General features: G+C 32.7%; 1 protein-coding gene across 19 annotated transcripts in view; it reads left to right on the forward strand.

Annotated features, from left to right (window-relative positions):
• Nucleotides 1-20027, forward strand: part of Gphn (gephyrin) — a 625252-nt gene that overhangs the window by 320999 nt on the left and 284226 nt on the right. For all 19 annotated transcript variants that reach the window (XR_007345755.1, XM_048798536.1, XM_048798535.1 and 16 more), the window contains one exon: nt 8156-8250. Coding sequence is in view for 18 of the 19 variants with exons in the window: in XM_048798536.1 (XP_048654493.1) it covers nt 8156-8250 (95 nt within the window). In the remaining variant the exon portion in view is untranslated. The remainder of the gene's footprint in view (nt 1-8155; nt 8251-20027) is intronic.

Raw genomic sequence — 20027 nt, forward strand, 5'->3', positions numbered from 1 at the left:
AGCCATTTGCAAATAGTACTTATAAGCCTAAAGAAGGACTGTGTTTCCTTTGTTCTAAATTAGCATGTTGAAGCACAGCCTGAATAATAATATATCAAGAATCCAATGTATGGATTGTTTTAGGGTAGCCATTGTATTGAGTAAATGTTACAACCACATAACAAAATAAAATAAAACTCCACAGTGCCTAGATCAAAAAAAGGTTGGTCATATATTAATCAGTTCACTGATCAGACAGTAGCCTTTCAGAACAATATCAAATTAGATTACCTTTCAACCTCATATTTTTTTAACCACAGCTTTATTGAGGTATAAATAACAAAAAGGGCATATATTTATGATGTACTATGTGATGTTTTGATTTTATACGTGCACAGAAACACACACACATTGTGAAATGATTCCCACAGTTAAGCTAATTAACCTGTTTCATTGCCTCACATATCTATCTTTTTGTTGATGTGTGTTGAGAACATTTGAGATCTGCTGTCTTAGCAAATTGCAGGTATATAACACAGTATTATTAATTGTAATCACCCTGTTGTAGATTAAAGTTCCCAAACATTTTTTCCATATCTCTGTATAACTTTTGAGGAAATGAGTAACACGTTTTTTTCTATGTAGATTGAAAGGCATACATAGCCAACACCCTTTCATTGTTGTTTTTATATGATACTGAAAATGAATAATGTATATGCTAATTATTTATAGAAATGTCAATATTTTTTCACCTTTTCCTGAAGTTAGAAATAAGATAATGCTAATTATATGAGCAGAATATGAAGATAAGTAGTCTCATGAAAATCTCTTCTAAAAAGTAATTTACTCATCTGAGTTTCCAGGTTTTTTGTTTGATAATTTGATTATAAAATTAATGAAATAAAGAAATAAAATAATATGAAAAACAAGTCTATGTATAAAGAGAACCATTTTAATGCAAAAGAATGTTGACTTCTAAACGTTAGCAAACAAGGTGAGACTTTTCATAAAGTGAAAAGGCATTTGGAAATCTTTTAATCTTTTAATCAGCCTTAAATATTGTACAAAGCCATATTATTTCTCAGCAAGCCCAACAACCTGGTTTTACTCCAACATTGAAGTCATTTTGTTGAGCTAAGTAAACTAGTTGGCTGTTTTAAGGGCCATGCTATAATCTTAAAGATAGATAATTACTTTTAAACACTGGAAGCTTACCTAGCTAGTTTGAACTAAGACAAACTTTGAAAACAATTGACTCAACTCATCATCATTTGCTCACCGCACAGTATATGTTCATTGAATGCCATATAAAATGATATTGACTATAGTACTCAAATTTCTGGTCTCTTTTTCTTGCATTCTTCCTACAATTATATTGTCTCCTTTGACCTTTCATTATACCTGGATCTTATTTACGTATTTTGAATCTTGAACTAAAAACTTGAACAAGACAAACTTTGAGAACAATTGACTCAACTCATCAACTTTTGCTCACCGCACAGTATATGTTCATTGAATGCCATATAAAATGAAATTGACTACAGTACTCAAATTTCTGGTCTCTTTTTCTTGCTTTCTTCCTACAATTATATTGTCTCCTCTGACCTTTCATTACAGCTGGATCTTATTTACATATTGTGAAACTTGAACTAAAAACAAAATGGAGTATCTCTTTTCATACAAAAAGTTTTTTGCTTCTTCCAGGAGCAGAAGGTATAAATATTTAAGAACTTTAAAACTCCAAAGAAAAGGTACACATTAGCAAAAAGATTATATTTCCCAAGTAAATTTGGGATACTGTTTTTTTAAGTTAAAAAAATATTTTAATCTCATACAGAAACTTTAAATTACCTTGACTTCCTAGATGTATCTTTTCTTTCTTTCTAGCATTAGTTTTCCTACATTCAGTCATTTATTATGACTATCTAGAAAATAGATTGATTGAAACAAATATGAAAATAATGAAATCTACAAATAATTGTTTAAATTAAAGTAGATTCAATATTGCTATTGTAGTAGCATGACTATTCTTTTCTGGTGTGTTTCCTAAATGAGAATAGAAAGGAGATTTATAGCTGACACTCCTTGAACATTATGTAAATTTTATCCATCATGTGTAGTCCCAAGAAAATAATACTTTAAGGATAGCTTCAGTACACCATAGGATTCTTACTTGAGCAACCTCAGAATTGTTAGTTTATTATAATCTTTTTAAAATATAAAATTAAATTATTTACCTTACTGGAAAGAAGTAATGAAATATAACTCAGTAAACTGCCTATTTTCATCTTATTTATTTTCTCGCTAGGTCTATAATTGACTCTGATGAAGGATTCTCACATTTATAGAGTATCTGTGAAGATTAGACCAAGTGATATACATTGTTCACTTCATTCCTTCCATCAGCAGCATGGCTTTCAAAATGTTGTAGATCAAACTAAACCTCACTGTTCTGGACACTGCTTATTCCAAAAAACTGATGTCTGAACTTTAAAAATTAATAATTTATAATTTTAAAAATGAGATATAGAACTTTAAGCTAGTTAAGAAAAATATTTTGTCCTAAGACCAGCATCATAAACATCACCAGGGAAAGTTTTAGAAATGCACATTTTGAGGCCTGTCAGACATTGTGAATTAGAATATGTGGGAGTGGAGCCAAAAAACTTATGTTTTAGCAAGGCCTCTAGAAAATTATGGTGCATACTGAAGTTTTAGAACCACTGCTCTAAGCATGTCTCACCTTAATAATGTAACAAAGTTGTAAGTGGTCATTCACTGGAGTTTCAAAGACAGTCTTTGCTATTTATGTTTATTTAATCAACAGAGAGCATTGTAATAATTGTTAGAAGGAAATTGTATTAAATTTACATAGTCAGGTAACAAATATATTAATATAAATCACAAATTATTCTGCTATGTTAATAAAAGTATGTCCATATAATTAAGTAAAGCACTATACTAAATTATTTTTCATAAAGAATCACTGTGCATGTAAGAAATGTATACATATTTAGATTTAGCTACCCTTTTTTTGTATGTATTTAAACATCATTGCTTGTTAGCAATAACTTTTTAAGGTCATTTTTTCCCCTGAAGTTAAAAAAGTGAACATGCACCTCATCAACAAGCTCTCTCAGCTACAGAACCCACTGTTTAGGACACCATTTTTGCAACTTAGCAGTCTTTGAAAGATCTTTATGATTTGAATGTTATCTTCAGAGTGTCAAGAAAAATATCACAACTGTGTGATATTTTCATATGCATTTGCAACTTTCAGAGTTAAGAAAATATTTAGAGGTTAAAAATAAAAGTCACTTAAAGAGAGCGGCTAGATCAAACTAAACCTCACTATTCTGGTCACTGCTTATTCCAAAAAACTGATATCTGAATTTTATAAATTAGTAATGTATGATTATTAATTTATTATTAATAATTAATAATTATTTTCATAAGAAAATGAGATGTCAAACTTTAAGCTAATTAAGAACAATAATTTAAAACTTTTAATAGCATCTCTTTGCCATTGATAATGAATAATCTTTTGATAATCAATTCTTGCTATCTGCACATTAACTGTCACAGATAACCTTTATTCATATTGTACTAATACATGTGATTGAAAAGGCTGTGTTCTTAAAACCATTCTTCTGTTTGGATTTTCTATCAATTTACACAGGTATTTTTCTCTTGTTTCATCCTAAATTAAGTTTTATTCTTTTTGCTCTTTGCCTTCTAGTTGTGCCTCCCCACTTAAAGCTTATAGATCTTTGCACTCTGCTCTTGCTCTCTTGTTCATCTTCCAATCCCACCTCATTAGGCTGGTTTTCCTTAATGTAGATTGCACTATTTCCATTACTGCTTCCTGCCCCGCAATTACCAATTCTCTTAAACTAGGGTTTTAGCTCTCCATTCATTATACCTTCATCTTTGGATAGCAGCAACTGTTTCTAGGTGGTTTGTGGATTTTCGTATTATTCCTGTTCTCTGGTATGATCAAACTTGTAAAGTGGTAAGTTGAATTGCAAAGTAGAAACACATAAAAGATTGATGTGTATCGAATACCTACCATGTGTTAGGTGACTTACTTAATTTAGTTCTCAACCCTCTTAAACGATATAGATATGTTTTATTATTATCTGTATTTTACTTATAAGTACACTACAGTTCAGAAAAGTTAAATATTTTCTTCTAGCTCACAGAGCACCTAAGTAAAGACAGGTTTCAAATCTAAGTAGGTTCATTTATCGATTCATTTCCTTATTCAACAAACATTTATTGAATACATACTATGTGATGGTCATGGCCCTAGGTTCTGTGGCAGATCCAACATCCACTCTCTTGGACATTAGCTATGTCTGACTTCACAGATGGTGATCTTTCTGCTACACCAGACAGCTTAAGAAGAACAGAAAATAAAAATAGGGAAAAAAAGGTGTTCTGTTGTTTTCTGGAATAGACACATTTGCTACCCATGTAAGAAAGACTGTATTTGTAAGAATACCCTATTGTATGTAGTCCTGTAGAGAATTTTGACATTCTGCTTCTCCCACCATGTCACCACTATTAGCACTAATGCCTTTCAATGGCATCACTACAATATATATTTTTCTTTTATGTTCTAAAATACACAAAATCTGTGTTTGTAGGCTCAAATTCTCTAGAAGATTTTAAGACAGAATTAATGATCCTTCCAGAAGTATGTTTTTAAAAAGATGAAAAACTCTACATAAAGAATATACACATTCATCAATCCACCCATTCATACATTTTTTATACCCTGAAAAATATTTATGATGGCGTACCCAAATAAACACAACAGAATTTTTTGAAATACCAAGGTGAAAAATAGGACAAGAGAAAATAAAATGAAACTAGGTTGTGTTTAATAAGCCTACTGAAAGATATCCATAGATTTTTCTGTTTACCAGGGTAACTTGATTCACGAGCATCATAATTTAAACTAGTAGCACAGAAGAATATTCATATCTTGTTATGACACTTTAAAGGAAATTTCGCCTGTATGTATTTCTAAGGAGGATCACAGTATAACATGGTGAACAATGACTTCAAGTAATGCATAATGTAAATAAGAATTTCACTGAGCAATTTTATTAGATCCAATTGCATATCAAAAAAAATCAAAGTTCAATAAGATAATTCTATGAAAAATAAAAATAGATATTCCAGGCAGATCACTCTTCAGTGACCTCAGGACAAAACATGGTATATTTTTATAGAATTTAGAAAAATTAATGAATTGCAATTGTTAGGCAATTTTTATTGTGCTAGTCTGGGAATACATCATTTTATGTGGATCTCTATAGTCATATATCTCTTTGTTTCAGCAAAATACCTGAAGTTGGATATTTTATAAAGAAAAGAAGTTTGTAGTTCATAGTTTTGGAGGCTCAAAGCCCAAAATTGGATGGCCCTGTTTAGCCTCTGATGAGAGCTCCCTTGACTGCATCAAAACACAGAAGAGGAGCAGAAACTGCTATTTATAGAAGGGATCACACAGCAAAACTGAAAGCCATAAAGGCAGTGGTCAAGCTCAGTCTTTTCATAACTAATTTTCTCAAGAAACAACTCCAGGAGACCAGAATTAATCCATCCTGAAACAGTACCCCCCAGTGATCTAATTTCCTCACACTGAATACCACATCTTAAATTTTGACTGACTTTAAAATTCTGAATCTTCCTGGGGGCAGGGAGGGGGGAGTCCATAGCAATCTCCAAACTTATCAAATGTCAGCCACTGCTTATATGGATGACTTTTTCAAGTACATAGTGAAGTATTTATCCAGACAGCTCCTTTTATATTATTCTCATTCTTATTATGCTTGATTTGGAGGTTCTAAGATTTCAGAAATTATAAGCCTTAATAAAGCATTTTATAGCACAGAAATAGTGTTCCTTCTCAGGAAGACTCAAAATCATAATAGATATTACTAACACAACGTTTAGATAGTACTAGCTTAACACAAACTTAACTGATGGCAACTCACTTTCAAACTTAAGAATTTAAGGTTTCTAGACTGGGATAGTAGTTTAGTAATAGAGCACTTGCCTAGCACATATAAGGTACTGATTCTATTCAGTACCACATAAAAATAAATAAATAAAATAAAGGTATTGTGAACATATGCAACCAAAAAAAAAAAACTTTATAAAAAAAAAAGAATTTAAAGTTTTCTTTTCTGTTGCCTGATGGCCTCTCTATTTAAACAGGTTTTGTTGAGAAGTATTCTTTGTTAGTTTTCTTTTAAAATTTCTGCTGTTGTTAAATACTGCACATGCAGGGATTTGGTAAACCAGTAGATTGTATCAATTTTAGTAGTCCTATATTCTATGTAATTTTAAGGGGTGCGGGCTGGGGATGGCTCAAGTGTAGCGTGCTCCTCTAGCATGCGTGAGGCACTGGGTTCAATTTTTAGCACCACATAAATGTAAAATAAAGATATTGTGTCCACCTAAAAAAAAAAACTAAAAAACAGTAATATTTGAAAAAAATTTAAGGGATGAACTAATAATTTATGTGTTCTAAAAGTTTGTTTATAACATCAATTAGCATCTAATACATATTTGCATTTTCACTGCTTTATCAAGTCCTCAATTTTTGCCCAGAAAATTTTTTTACGAGAGCTACAATCTTATTTAGAACTGTCACTCTATGTCTAATGAATATTAAAATATCAATATATTCCTATATAGAGATATAAAATATCTCTATATTCCTTTATTTACTGGAATACTTTATTTTGCAAGCTTTGTTCCTTTGTTGCTTTCAATTATTGTAAATTGTTTCACTTATATAAAACAAGACTAGAAATGGATTAAGTCATGTTTTTGGCCCCCTACATTTAGCCTAAAATGTATCTTTACCATTGTAGTACAACATATAGGTGTACTTTATTTTATGGAGCTTCAATTTATTGTGCTGCATTAATTATTTGTTTTACAAATTGAAGATTTGTGGCAACTCTGCCTCAAGCAAGTCTACTAGCAGCATGTTTCTAATAGCATGTGTTCACTTCATATCTGTGTCACATTTTGGGAATTCTTGCAATTATCCAAACTTATTATTATTATACCTATTGATCAGTCAGCAGCCATCAATATCAACGCAACACCCTCAACCAGCAAAACATTCAGATGATCATTAGCATTTTTAGCAAGAAAATACTTTTGAATTATATACTGTTTTAGATGTAAGGCTATTTATACTTAATAGATAATAGGATAGTGTAAACCTACTTACATATGCACTAACAAACCAAAAACTTTGTGTGATTTTATTTAGATATTTACTTTATTGCAGTTATCTGGCACAAAACCTGGACTGTCTCCCAGGTGTGCCTTTATACCTGTCCTTAGAAAATGTAGTTTTCCTTTCTCCTTCACTGGCTTCTTCCAGGTTTACCTTATCCTTATCTTTAAAATGTACTGTCCTAAATTTCCTAATATATACAGCCTATCATTTCATTAATTCTTTTAAAAAAGTCAGATGGTTAATTTATATTGATATCAATGATAAATGGAGAGTTTTTCTTTGAGCCTGCACATGGGTAAAGTTGACTTGATAACTTCTTGTTCCTTTAAATTATATTATAAAATCATAGAAGTAGGAGGGATATAAGATGATCTCAGGTTTTCATGGACTAATTATTTCTAGAGTACTAGGCAAAGAAAAATGCCCACCTTTCTTACCCTGTAAAAATCTATTGAACTATTAATAACACTCTGAGACTTCATTCTTGGAATTTAGTTATTAAGCAAAATGTGATTTCTATCAAATACTATTGAAACCAAAGGAATATGATAAGACTGCTACTATAAAAGTTATCTCTTTTTTTTTTTGTGGGGGGGGGTCCTTACCTTTAATTCAGTGAGCCTGAAAAAAATACAGATGTTTGAGGAATTACAAAGTATGGTTTATAAAAAGCCTGGGTTATTGGCTGAGGTTGTGGCTCAGTGGTAGTGCACTTGCCTGGCATGTGTGAGGCAATTGGGTTCAATTATTAGCACCACATTAAATAAATAAATAAATATCTGTCAACAACTAAATATATATAAGAATGCCTGGGTTATAATTATCTTTTAGTGAATTTACTACTTTGCCTTCCTTCTTTTTTGGCTAATTTCACTCAGTTTGCTATTTAATCTTTAATTACAGGCCACAAAAGAAGTAATAGAACGGGAAGCGCCAGGGATGGCCCTGGCAATGCTGATGGGATCACTTAATGTTACACCTCTGGGCATGCTCTCTAGGTAAGAAAGTAACCAATATGTTACAAAGAAAGTTAATTCCAGACCACTATGCAGTATAACCCAACTGATAAGTGTCAGAAACTTTAGTCACAACACTTAAGTTCACACCTTTTTTCCTGGTTTCAGTTTTAGTATGTTGTCTAGCTAGATCTCGGCCATTTTCAATTTCTGGGTTTTGGTTTTATTTGGGTTTTTAAATTTTTTTAAATTTTTATTTCTTTTCTTATTTTTTGTATATTATGTTAAAACCTTTAGAGAATATTGATTACAATCATGAAAGAAAAATTCAATTCATGTTTATAATCTCTTGGCAATTTAGTATATTTAAATTATTATATTAATAATATATACTTTCATTAAATTATATAGTTTAAATTGTACCTTCGTTGACATCCATCTTCAATCTGATGACTGATTTGTTACTATTTTAGCAACTCTTAGATTAAAATCTCCTAAATGAGTATAATATACATCATTTAAGATGGAACTATCAGCTTAGTCAGAATCTGTTGATTTAATGACCATTGATTATAAACACTTGATCTCAGAGCAACCATAAAATGCACAGCAACTTTATGATTTCAGAATTTCTTAATCATTTATAGCCATTTACATCCTGTATGCAGTATGGATGTAAAGGTAAATGTACCCATTTAATTGTACTGGATGTGATTCATGATGTTCTTTTGGTTACTTAATTTATATTCCATCAATGTCAGCTGCTACAGGAGAATGTAAACTGTGCATTAATTACTATATTCTCTTTACTTCACATGTACTATATAACATTAAATTTAGTAAGAATAACTCAAGAGTTAATATAGCATTGTAGAGATTTTATATGTAAAAGTCCATGCCAGAGTTTAAGGAATTCAAGTTGATTCTTTTATATCTTTTTTTAAAAACCCTTACTGATATTACCTATACCTCTGTAGTCCAGGGTTATATTTGATCTCTTTTTTCCTATGTAATTAAGTAGAGGTTTTGGAACATAAAAAGAACTTTTACTGGTATACAAGATATAATTAAGAAATAATTAATCTTCATCTCTTATTAATTTTTTGTAATAACATTTTAATTCAGGAGGCATAATAATATACTTATTTGCCAGGTCCCATAATAAACATGAGGGATTATAAGGATAGAAAGAAAAATAAGACATGATCCTTACCTTAAGGTAAACAGTTTAACTGAGGATCCAACAATTTAACTGAAGAAATTTTTATTCACAACTGTTAAGATAAACCTTTAACATAAGGATAGCTTTCTTGATATAGTATAGAATTAACCACTTTTTTTTTTCTTATTGAAAGGCTTTTCTGGGTTAGTCTCTCCCCTTTCTATAGCCCCATAATTACTGAGCACTGCCCTCTGAATGTGAAAAGTTAATTGGCAGGAGCTACTTCTAAGTATTTTGGAATAAATCAATCATCTTTTTCCTGAAGGTTTTGAAAATTTATATACATATGTAGACATATATATTGAATAATATGTATTTGTATATATACATATTTAATAATAAGTATTTTTAAAATATATATGTATACACACACACACACACATACACACTTTCTCTTCTTCTCCTCACACGCAAGCTTCTAGGGACCCTCCTTCCCAGTTACTCTGAATAAAACACATTTCTTGCAGAGCCTTAATATACTTTGCTTTCATGTTCTTCTGTACAATTGGAACACCTTTGGGACAAAAGGACAAAAGATTTAAAAAAAGAAAAAACTAAGATTTTCACCCCAGCTCTGTAGATAGTAGGGACCCATTTTCAGTTTCTACTAGCCAGAGAGATCAGTATTTTCTCTGGGATTTAAGTATTCACACTATCATCGTCATAATATTGCAGCTCCAAACTCAGACTAGCCTCATTAAGGATTGTTATTCAGGTTTTGACTTCAGTCTCAAATCTTCCTATTATTCACATACAGATTTGTTAGGTAGTGACTCTGCATGTAAGGCAGAATACTGTGTATTCTGCCAACAATCAGTAAGAAATGCTGTTTTTTAACTTCTTGGCCAACACCACAAGATCCAAGAGCAACAACTTTATCCTTAAGGTCAGATACTTGAGTTCATATCCTAGTATTACCTAACATTTAGTGCCACCTTTGGCAAGTTATTTAGCTAAATCTAGCACTTTCTGTACCAGTAGCTAATTACACTGCTTGCAAAATAGCCGCATATAATCCTGTGAGTCTGTCATTTATGCTTATTCATTTTAAAAAATCAAGTATTTTTTTTTCTTTCTAAACTAATAATACTAGAGCAACCACTGTGGCTATAAATTAAGTTTGATTTATCCTGGGTTTTATTCTCAGTTAATTTCTTATCTCTTAATTTCTTAATTATCTACTTAATTTTTCAGGGACATCACATAACTTATAGATATGAAATAATGTCTTACTTGCATAGGTTGATTCACTGAAACATATCTAAATTATAAAAAGAAAAACTGAGTGCTAGTGTTTTATTTTATAGAAACATTTACCATTATAATCCTAACCCCATCTTTCAATTGTGTTTTAAATATTTGGTTCATTTAGATGAGGTACTTAATTGGTTTTTTAAATATATGAAATAGAATAGGACCAATCTATTTTTGTTATGATTTATCCTATTACCTGCCATAATTTCCAATTTGGTCTTTATGCTTTATCTTGTTAGAATAAAATATAAAAATTCTTAACAAATACATTTTCTGTTTGGGAAGAGGAGGTAATTTTTTCCTTTGATGTTAAAAATAGATTTATGCTAATATTGGTTTAAAATAATTTTTCCTAAGGGCAAAAAATTACTAAACTTAAATTTTGATATCTGAATTGACTTATCTTACTATTTATTGTTAAAACAACATGTGTCACTTAAAATAATTTACATTAGCAGTACTCTTATTGTGAAGAAGTACTTATTGTGATGGTACTAAAAGAAATACAGGATTTGAACGACACAATAAGCCAAGTAGATATAATGCATGTAAAAAGAAGATGGTTGAGTTGTGAGCATCAGCAATGTGTCCAACTGTACAACAGTTGAACTGGCAAAATATTTCTGAAGTAACTATTTTGGAATTTAGGAATGTATTCAAAAGCTTGCAGATTTCAGGGGAAGTCTTGATGGCAAATTTTATTTAATTTTGATCACTTTCACCCTAATTTAGGACTTGCTATCTCCCAACCCCCTAGAACCACAGCAGGCTAGTGTCCCTAGGACAGCTTATAGAAGCCTTTAGATCATAACATCCTAAATGTCTTTAATCAAAAAAGTTTGCAAGAGACAAATAAGTATATATATTATTGAAAGTTTCAAGACAGCATACTAATATGATACTTACAAACCTATGATACTTTTAAACATATATGTACTTAATAACAGACAATTCAAATAGCTGAAGCAAAGACTTACAAAATTAAAGGAATGCTATGCAATAATAATTAAAGAATTTAATACTTAAGATTCAATAAAGGAGAGATAACTAGACAATAAACTAAAGAAATATAGGATTTGAACAACACAATAAACCAAGTAGATCTAATGCATGTATATAAAATACCTAAGCAGCAGAATATTCACCTTCACCTTCATACATTACACAAAAGATAGCCTTTTTATCAAAGGTGGTTGGAAAACTGCATATCCCTTAGAATAACAAGAATAGATCCCTATCTCTCACTCTGCACAAAAGTCAACTCAAAATGGATCAAAGACCTAAGAATTAGAACAGAAACTTTTCAACTCTTATAAGAAAATGTAAGGTCAACACTCCAACATTATAGACACAGACAACAAGATCCTCAATAGGACTCCTAAATCTCAGGAAACAATGCCAAGAAATAATAAATGGATAGCATTAAACAAAAAGGTTTGCACAGCAAAGGAAGCAAGAACATAAGGAAAGAACCTACAAAATGGGAGAAAGTCATTGCTATCTACTCTTTTTAGAGGATTAATATTCAGAAGCTAGAAGAACTCAAAAAACACTACCAAAAAACAAATAATCAATAAATGGGTAAATGAACTACATTGTATTATGTCCAACAAATACATGGAAATAATATTCAACATCTCTAGCAATTATGAAAATACAAATCAAAGCTACACTGAAATTTTATCTCATTCCAGTTAGAAAAGCACCCATCAAGAATACAAATAATAACAAATGCTGGAGAGGATGGGGTGGGGGAATAATACTTTTACCTTGTTGTTGGAATTATAAATTAGTATGACCGCTATGCAAAAAGTTAAGGGTCATATGTTTTCTCACATGTGGAAGCTAGTGGGGGAAAGGAAAAGAAAGGCGGGGGGGTGTCTCATGAAAATTGAAGGGAGAGAGTAGAAGAAAGAGACTGGAGAATGGAGGAGAGGGAAAATAGAAATATTGTGGAACAATATTAATCAAATTGTCTTATCATGTCATATATGAATATGTAACAACAAATCCCACTATTATGTGTAATTATAATGCACCAATGAAAAACTGGGGGGATGAGCAGAGAACTTGAACATATATTTTCTGAAACCGTACAAAGGACAGATAAGCATCTAAAAAGATCTTCAACGCCCCCAATGGTAAACCACTTTACATCCATTAGCATGGTGATATTTGAAAAAATAAAACAACAAGTGTTAAAGAAGCTGTGGAGAAATTGTAAATCTTATTTATCACTCATGATAGTGTAAAATGGTATAACAATATGGCATTTCCAAAAACCAAACAAAAAAAAAGCGTCGAATAACCACATGAGCCAGCAATTCCACCTTTTGGAGAATATCCAAGAAAGTTGGAAACAAGTACTCTAATAGATATTTGTACATCAATGTCCATAGCAACATTATTCAAATAAACTAAAAAGTAGAACACAAATGTCCATCAACTGTTTAATGGGTTAAAAGTGTGTGTGTGTGTGTGTGTGTGTGTGTGTGTATGTGTGTGTGTGTGTGTGTGTGTGTGTTTATGGGAGGGGTTGAACTCAGTGGCACTGGACCACTTAGCCCCATCCCCAGCCCTATTTGTATTTTATGTAGAGACAGGGTCTCACTGAGTTGCTTAGCACCCCACTTTTGCTGAGGCTGGCTTTGAACTCTCAGTTCTCCTGCCTCAGCCTCCTAAGCCACTGGGATTAAAGGCGTGTGCCACCACACCTGAACCCCAGGGCCTCACACATGCTAGGCAAGCGGTCTACCACAGAGCCACAACCCCAGCCCTGTCTTTCATTTCTTTAATCTGTATTTTTCAGTTTTAAGCACACACTTTCTGTATTTTTTTTCTTAAGAGTTACACATATGTATTTTATTTTGCTTTGAATCATTATTAAGTGGCATTTTTAATTTCAGTGTCCATCACATAGTCATTGCTACTATATATTTCATTGGATATTCATAGTTTAGCTTTCTTACCTGATAGTACTAGTTTTAGGAGGGTTTGTTCTTAGGGCTTGTGTGTTTGTTGGTTTTTGTTTGCTTGTTTGGTTTTTGTTTTCTTTTTGCTTGCTTGTTTGCTTTTATTCTTTAGAAATTTCTATATCTGAAAATGGGCTAGTTTTAGTTCTTCCTTGCTGCAACCTGTGCAGCATCAACAGAAGATCTCGAGTAGGGGCAACTGGAGATGGAGAAAAACACACAAAGAAAACAGAGAGACATTTTTAAGTAAAGCTGTGGCCAGGTGAGACACTGCACTCTGATGGAGGAACAGTGACCCAGAACTAGCTCCACAAGTTTATTATGTAGGGTCACATAATCAGGAAGTTAACTATAGGGCATTATAAATTGTTCAAGGCTTATGAGTTATCTAGAGGCTTCTTTGTGCACTAAAAAGTTACAGAGATAGAAACAATTTTGTGGCTATCCTGCTGTTACAGTTCTAGGAAGCACCCAGGAAGCCAATTGTAGTGGAATGCCTGATAACTGTTAGTTAGCATCATAGCCAAGTGTCAAGGTTGTTAACATCCTTACCTTTTTGACAAGGATTATTTCCCAGGCTTGGCTTTTACTGACACTGCAGGATCAGCCAATGACCCGGGTCTCATCTGCTCTTCATATTTCCTTTCTTATTTGTATGTCTTTTATTCTCTTCCTTGTGCTGGGGGCTGTAACTTTTGGAACTATGCTGCATAGCCATGATGAGAATGTACATCTGTGCCTATTTCCTGATCTTAGGGGGAAAATGTGGAGTCTTTTACATTAAGTACAATGTTATCTGTACATTCTTTTAATTTTTAAAAAAACTATTTTTTTAATATTTTTAGTTGTCAATGAACCTTTATTTTATTTTTTATATGAGGTGAGAATCAAACCTAGTGCCTCACACATGCTAGGCAAGTGCTCTACTTCGGAGTCACAACCCAGCCCCTACTTTTTAAATTTCTATTGATTCTTTTTAGTTTTAGTTAACACTGGGATACATTTTCACATAATCACAAAAGCATGGACTATAATTGCGCTAATTCAGCTCACAGCACTTCCCCTCCCCCCTCTCTTCTCCATCTATTCTACTGATCTTTCTATAATATGTAGTTGTTGTTTGTTTTATTTTAATTAGTTTCTTGTGGATATGCTTGATATTGAGATTCACTGTACTATATTCATGTATGTACATACAAAATATCAGTCAGATTCATTCAACTGGTCTCCCTCTATTCTGTACCACCTTCTTCTCCCTCAATCCCTTTTATCTACTCGACTGATCTCCACTCTTATTTTTCTTTCATTCTGTACTCTCTATTTTCTTCTTTTTTTATTTTTTTAAATTAGTTTCCACATATCACAGATAACATTTGACCTTTGAATTTTGGGGACTGGCTTATTTTACTTAACATGGTAGTCTCTAGTTTCTTCCATTTACTGGAAAATGCTATAATTTCATTCTTTATGGATGAATAATGCTCCCTTATGTACATATACCGCATTTTCTTTTTCCATTCATCTGTAGAAGGGCACCTAGTTTGGTTCCATAGCTTGGCTATTGTGAATTGTACTGCTATAAACATTCAAGTGGTTGCATCCCTGTAGTATGCTGACTTAAAACTCTTTGAATATATACCAAGGAGTGGGATAGCTGGGTCATATGGTAGTTCCATTCCTAGTGTTTGGGGGAAATCTTCATATTGCCTCACTTTCTGGAGTGATTATATTAAATTGCAGTACCACCAACAATGTGTAAGTGTGTCTTCATACATGTCCTTACGGTAATGATATCCATCTCATTCCACCATCTTTTACCTCCATGCCCTCTCTCTTCCCCTCTCACTCCTTTGCCTTATCAAGAGTTCCTCTAATCTTCCCATGCTCCCCCTGGCAAACCCCCTATGAATCAGCCTCCTTATATCAGAGAAAACATTCAGCATTTGTTTTTTGGAAATTGGCTAACTTCACTTAGCATTATATTCTCCATCTCCATCCATTTACCTACAAATGCCATATTTTATTCTCTTTTATTGCTGAATAATATTACATTCTGTATATGTACCATATATTTTTTAATCGTTCATCTACTGAAAGGCATCTAGGTTGGTTCCACAATTTAGCTATTGTGAATTGTGCTGCTGTAAACATTGATGTGGCTGTGTCCCTGTAGTATGTGGTTTTTAAGTCCTTTAGGTATAATCCGAGGAGAGGATTAGCTGGGTCAAATGGTGGTTCCATACCCAGTTTTCCAAGGAATCTCCATACTGCTTTCCATATTGGCTGCCCCAATTTGCAGTCTACCATCAATGTATGAGTGTGCCTTTTCCCCTACATCCTCGCCAACACTTACTGTTGTTTGTCTTAATAATAGCTGCCATTCTAACTAAAGTGAGATGAAATATTAGAGTAGTTTTTATTTGCATTTCTCTGATTGCTAGAGATAATGAGCATTTTTTCATATATTTGTTGATTGATTGTATATTCTCTTCTGAGAAGTGTCTGTTCAGGTCTTGGGCCCATTTGTTGATTGGGTTATTTGTTTTGGTAGTGCTTAGCTTTTTGAGTTCTTTATATACCCTAGAGATTAGTGCTCTATCTGATGTGTGAGAGGTAAATATTTGCTCCCAGGATGTAGGCTCTCTGTTCACCTCACAGATTGTTTATTTTGCTGAGAAAAAAAAAACTTTTTAGTTTGATTTCATCCCATTTATTGATTCTTGGTTTAAATTCTTACACTATTAGAATCTTATTAAGGAAATTCGGGCCTAATCCCACATGATGTAGAGTAGGGCCTACTTTTTCTACTATTAGATGCAGAGTCTTTGGTTTAATTCCTAGGTCCTTGATGCATTTTGAGTTAAGTTTTGTGCATGGTGAGAGATAGGAGTTTAATTTCATTTTGTTGCATATGGATTTCCAGTTTTCCCAGCACTGTCTATTGAAGATGTTATCTTTTCTCCAGTGCATGTTTTGGGCACCCTTGTCTAATATAAGATAATTGTAATTTTGTGGGTTAGTCTCTATGTCATCTATTCTGTACCATTGGTCCACCAGTCTGTTTTTCCTGCCAAAACCATGCTGATTTCGTTACTATTGCTCTGTAGTATAGTTTAAGGTCTAGTATAGTGACACCACCTGCTTCACTCTTCCTGCTAAGGATTGCTTTAGCTATTCTGGGTCTCTTATTCTTCTAGATGAATTTCATGATTGCTTTTTCTATTTCTATGAGGAATGCCATTGGGATTTTTATTGGAATTGCATTAAATCTGTATAGTGCTTTTGGTAGTATGGTCATTTTGATAATATTAATTCTGCCTATCCAAGAGCAAGGTAGATCCTTCCATTTTCTAAGGTCTTCTTTGATTTCTTTCTCTAGGGTTTTGTAGTTTTCATTGTATAGATCTTTCACCTCTTTTGTTGATTCCCAAGTACCCCCCTTTTTTTTTAATGGCTATTGTGAGTGGAGTAGTTTTCCTCATTTTCTTCTCAGAGGATTTGTCACTAATATACAGAAATGCCTTTGATTTATGAGTAGTGATTTTATATCCTGCTACTTTGCTGAATTCATTTACTAGTTCTAGAAGTTTTGTGGTGGAGTTTTTTCGGGTCTTTTAGATATAGAATCATATCATCAGCAAATAGTGCTAATTTAAGTTCTTCTTTTCCTATATATATCCCTTTAATTTCTTTCGTCTAATTGCTCTGGCCAGTATTTCAAGAACTATGTTGAATAGAAGTGGTGAACGAGGGCATCACTGTCTTGTTCCAGATTTTAGAGGGAATCCCTTCAATTTTTCTCTGTTTAGAATGATGTTGGCCTGAGGCTTAGCATAGATAGCCTTTGCGATGTTGAGATATGTTCTTATTATCCCCAGTTTTTCTAGTGTTTGGAACTTAAAGTGGTGCTGTATTTTGTCAAATGCTTTTTCTGCATCTATAGACATGATCATATGATTCTTATCTTTAAGTCTATTGATGTGATAAATTACATTATTGCTTTTCTGTATGTTGAGCCAACCCTGCATCCCTGGGATGAATCCCACTTGATCATGGTATACAATCCTTTTGAATGTTTTTGTATTCGATTTGCCAGAATTTTACTTAGAATTTTTACATCTATGTTCATTAGAGATATTAGTCTGAAGTTTTCTTTCTTTGAAGTGTCTTTGACTGGTTTTGGAATCAGGGTGATATTGGCCTCATAGAATGAGTTTGGAAGTGCTCCCTCTTTTTCTATTTCCTGAAATAAATTGAAGAGTATTAGTATTAGTTCTTCTTTAAAGGTCTTGTAGAACTCAGCTGTGTATCCATCCGGACCTGGGCTTTTCTTCGTTTTTTTTCTTCTTCTTCTGTTTTCTCACTTGCTATTGATCTATTTAAGTTGTGTATATCTTCCTGGCTCAATCTGGGAAGATCTTATGACTTAAGGAATTTATCTATGCCTTCAATGTCTTCTAGTTTATTGGAGTATAAGGTTTCAAAGTACTTTCTAATTATCTTCTGTAATTCTGTATTGTCTGTTGTGATATTGCCTTTTTCTTCACTTATGCTAGTAATTTGAGTTCTCGCCTTCTCTTCATTAGTGTGGCTAAGGGTCTATCAATTTTATTTCTTTTTTCAAGGAACCAACTTTTAGTTTTGTCATTTTTTTCAATTGTTTCTTTTGTTTCGATTTCATTGATTTCAGCTCTGATTTTAATTATTTCTTGCCTTTTACTGCTTTTGCTGCTGATTTGTTCTTCTTTTTCTAGGGCTTTGAGATGTAGTGTGAGGTTATTTATTTGTTGACTTTTTCTTCTTTTAAGGAATGAACTCTATGCAATAAACTTTCCTCTTAGTACTGCTTTCATAGTGTCCCAGAGATTTCCATATGTTGTGTCTGTGTTCTCATTTACCTCTAAGAATTTTTTAATCTCCTCCTTTCTGTCTTCTGTAGCCCATTGTTCATTCAGTAGCATATTGTTCAGTCTCCATGTGATGCATAAATTTTCATTTTTTATTTTGTTGTTGATTTCCAATTTCAATCCATTATGATCTGATAAAATACATGGTAGTATATCTACTTTTTTGTATTTGCTAAGAGTTGCTGTGTGGCATAGTATATGGTCTATTTTAGCGAAAGATCCATGTGATGCTGAGAAGAAAGTGTATCCACTTGATACTGGTTGAAATATTCTATATATGTCCTGTTAAGTCTAAGTTATTAATTGTGTTATTGAGCTCTATAGTTTCTTTAGTCAACTTTTGTTTGGAAGATCTATCCAGTGGTGAGAGAGATGTGTTAAAGTCACCCATGATTATTGTGTTGTAGTCAATTTGACTCTTGAACTTGAGAAGAATTTATTTGATGAACATAGCTGCACCATTGTTTGGGGCATATATATTTATGATTGTTATGTCTTGTTGGCGTATTGTTCCCTTGAGCAGTATGTAATGTCCATCTTTATCCCTTTTGATTAATTTTGGCTTGATGTCTACTTTATTTGATATGAGTATGGAAACCCCTGCTTGCTTCCGTAGTCCATGTGAGTGTTATGATTTTTTTTCCCAACCCTTCACCTTCAATCTGGGTATGTCTTTTCCAAACAGATGAGTCTCCTGTAGGCAGCATATTGTTGGATCTTTTTTTAATCCAGTCTGCTAGCCTGTCTTCTGATTGGTGAGTTTAAGCCATTGTCTTTTAGGGTTAGTGTTGAGACATGATTTGCATTTCCAGCCATATTTGTTTATTTTTGTTATTTAACTTGACTTGGTTTTCTTCTTTGATTAGTTTTTCCTTTAGTGTGCTACCTTCCTCTGCTGGTTTTCATTGTTGTTTTTCATTTCCTCTTCATGAAGTATTTTGCCAAGGATGTTTGTAGTGCCAATTTTCTAGCAATAAATTCTTTTAACTTTTACTAATCGTGCAAGGTTTTTATTTCATCTTCAAATTTGAAGCTTAATTTTGCTGGATACAAGATTCTTAGTTGGCACTCATTATCTTTCAGAGCTTGAAATATGTTGTTCCAGGATCTTCTTTCAGGGTCTGTGTTGAAAAATCTCCCATTATCCTAATTGGTTTACCCCTATATGTAATCTGATTCCTTTCTCGTGTAGCTTTTAAAATTCTCTCCTTATTCTGTATGTTGGGCATTTTCGTTATAATGTGTCTTGGTGTGGATCTGTTGTGATTTTGCATATTTGGCATCCTGTAGGCTTCTGGATATAGATTTCTGTTTCATTCTTCATATCTGGAAAGTTTTCTGATATTATTTTGTTAAACAGATTGTTCATTCCTTTGGTTTGTACTTCTATGCCTTCCTGTATCCCAATAACTCTTAAATTTGGTCTTTTTATGCCATCCCATATTTCTTGGATATTCTGCTTGT

The sequence above is a fragment of the Marmota marmota genome, unplaced genomic scaffold (assembly GCF_001458135.2).
Source record: "Marmota marmota marmota unplaced genomic scaffold, marMar, whole genome shotgun sequence".
Lineage (NCBI taxonomy): Eukaryota > Metazoa > Chordata > Mammalia > Rodentia > Sciuridae > Marmota > Marmota marmota.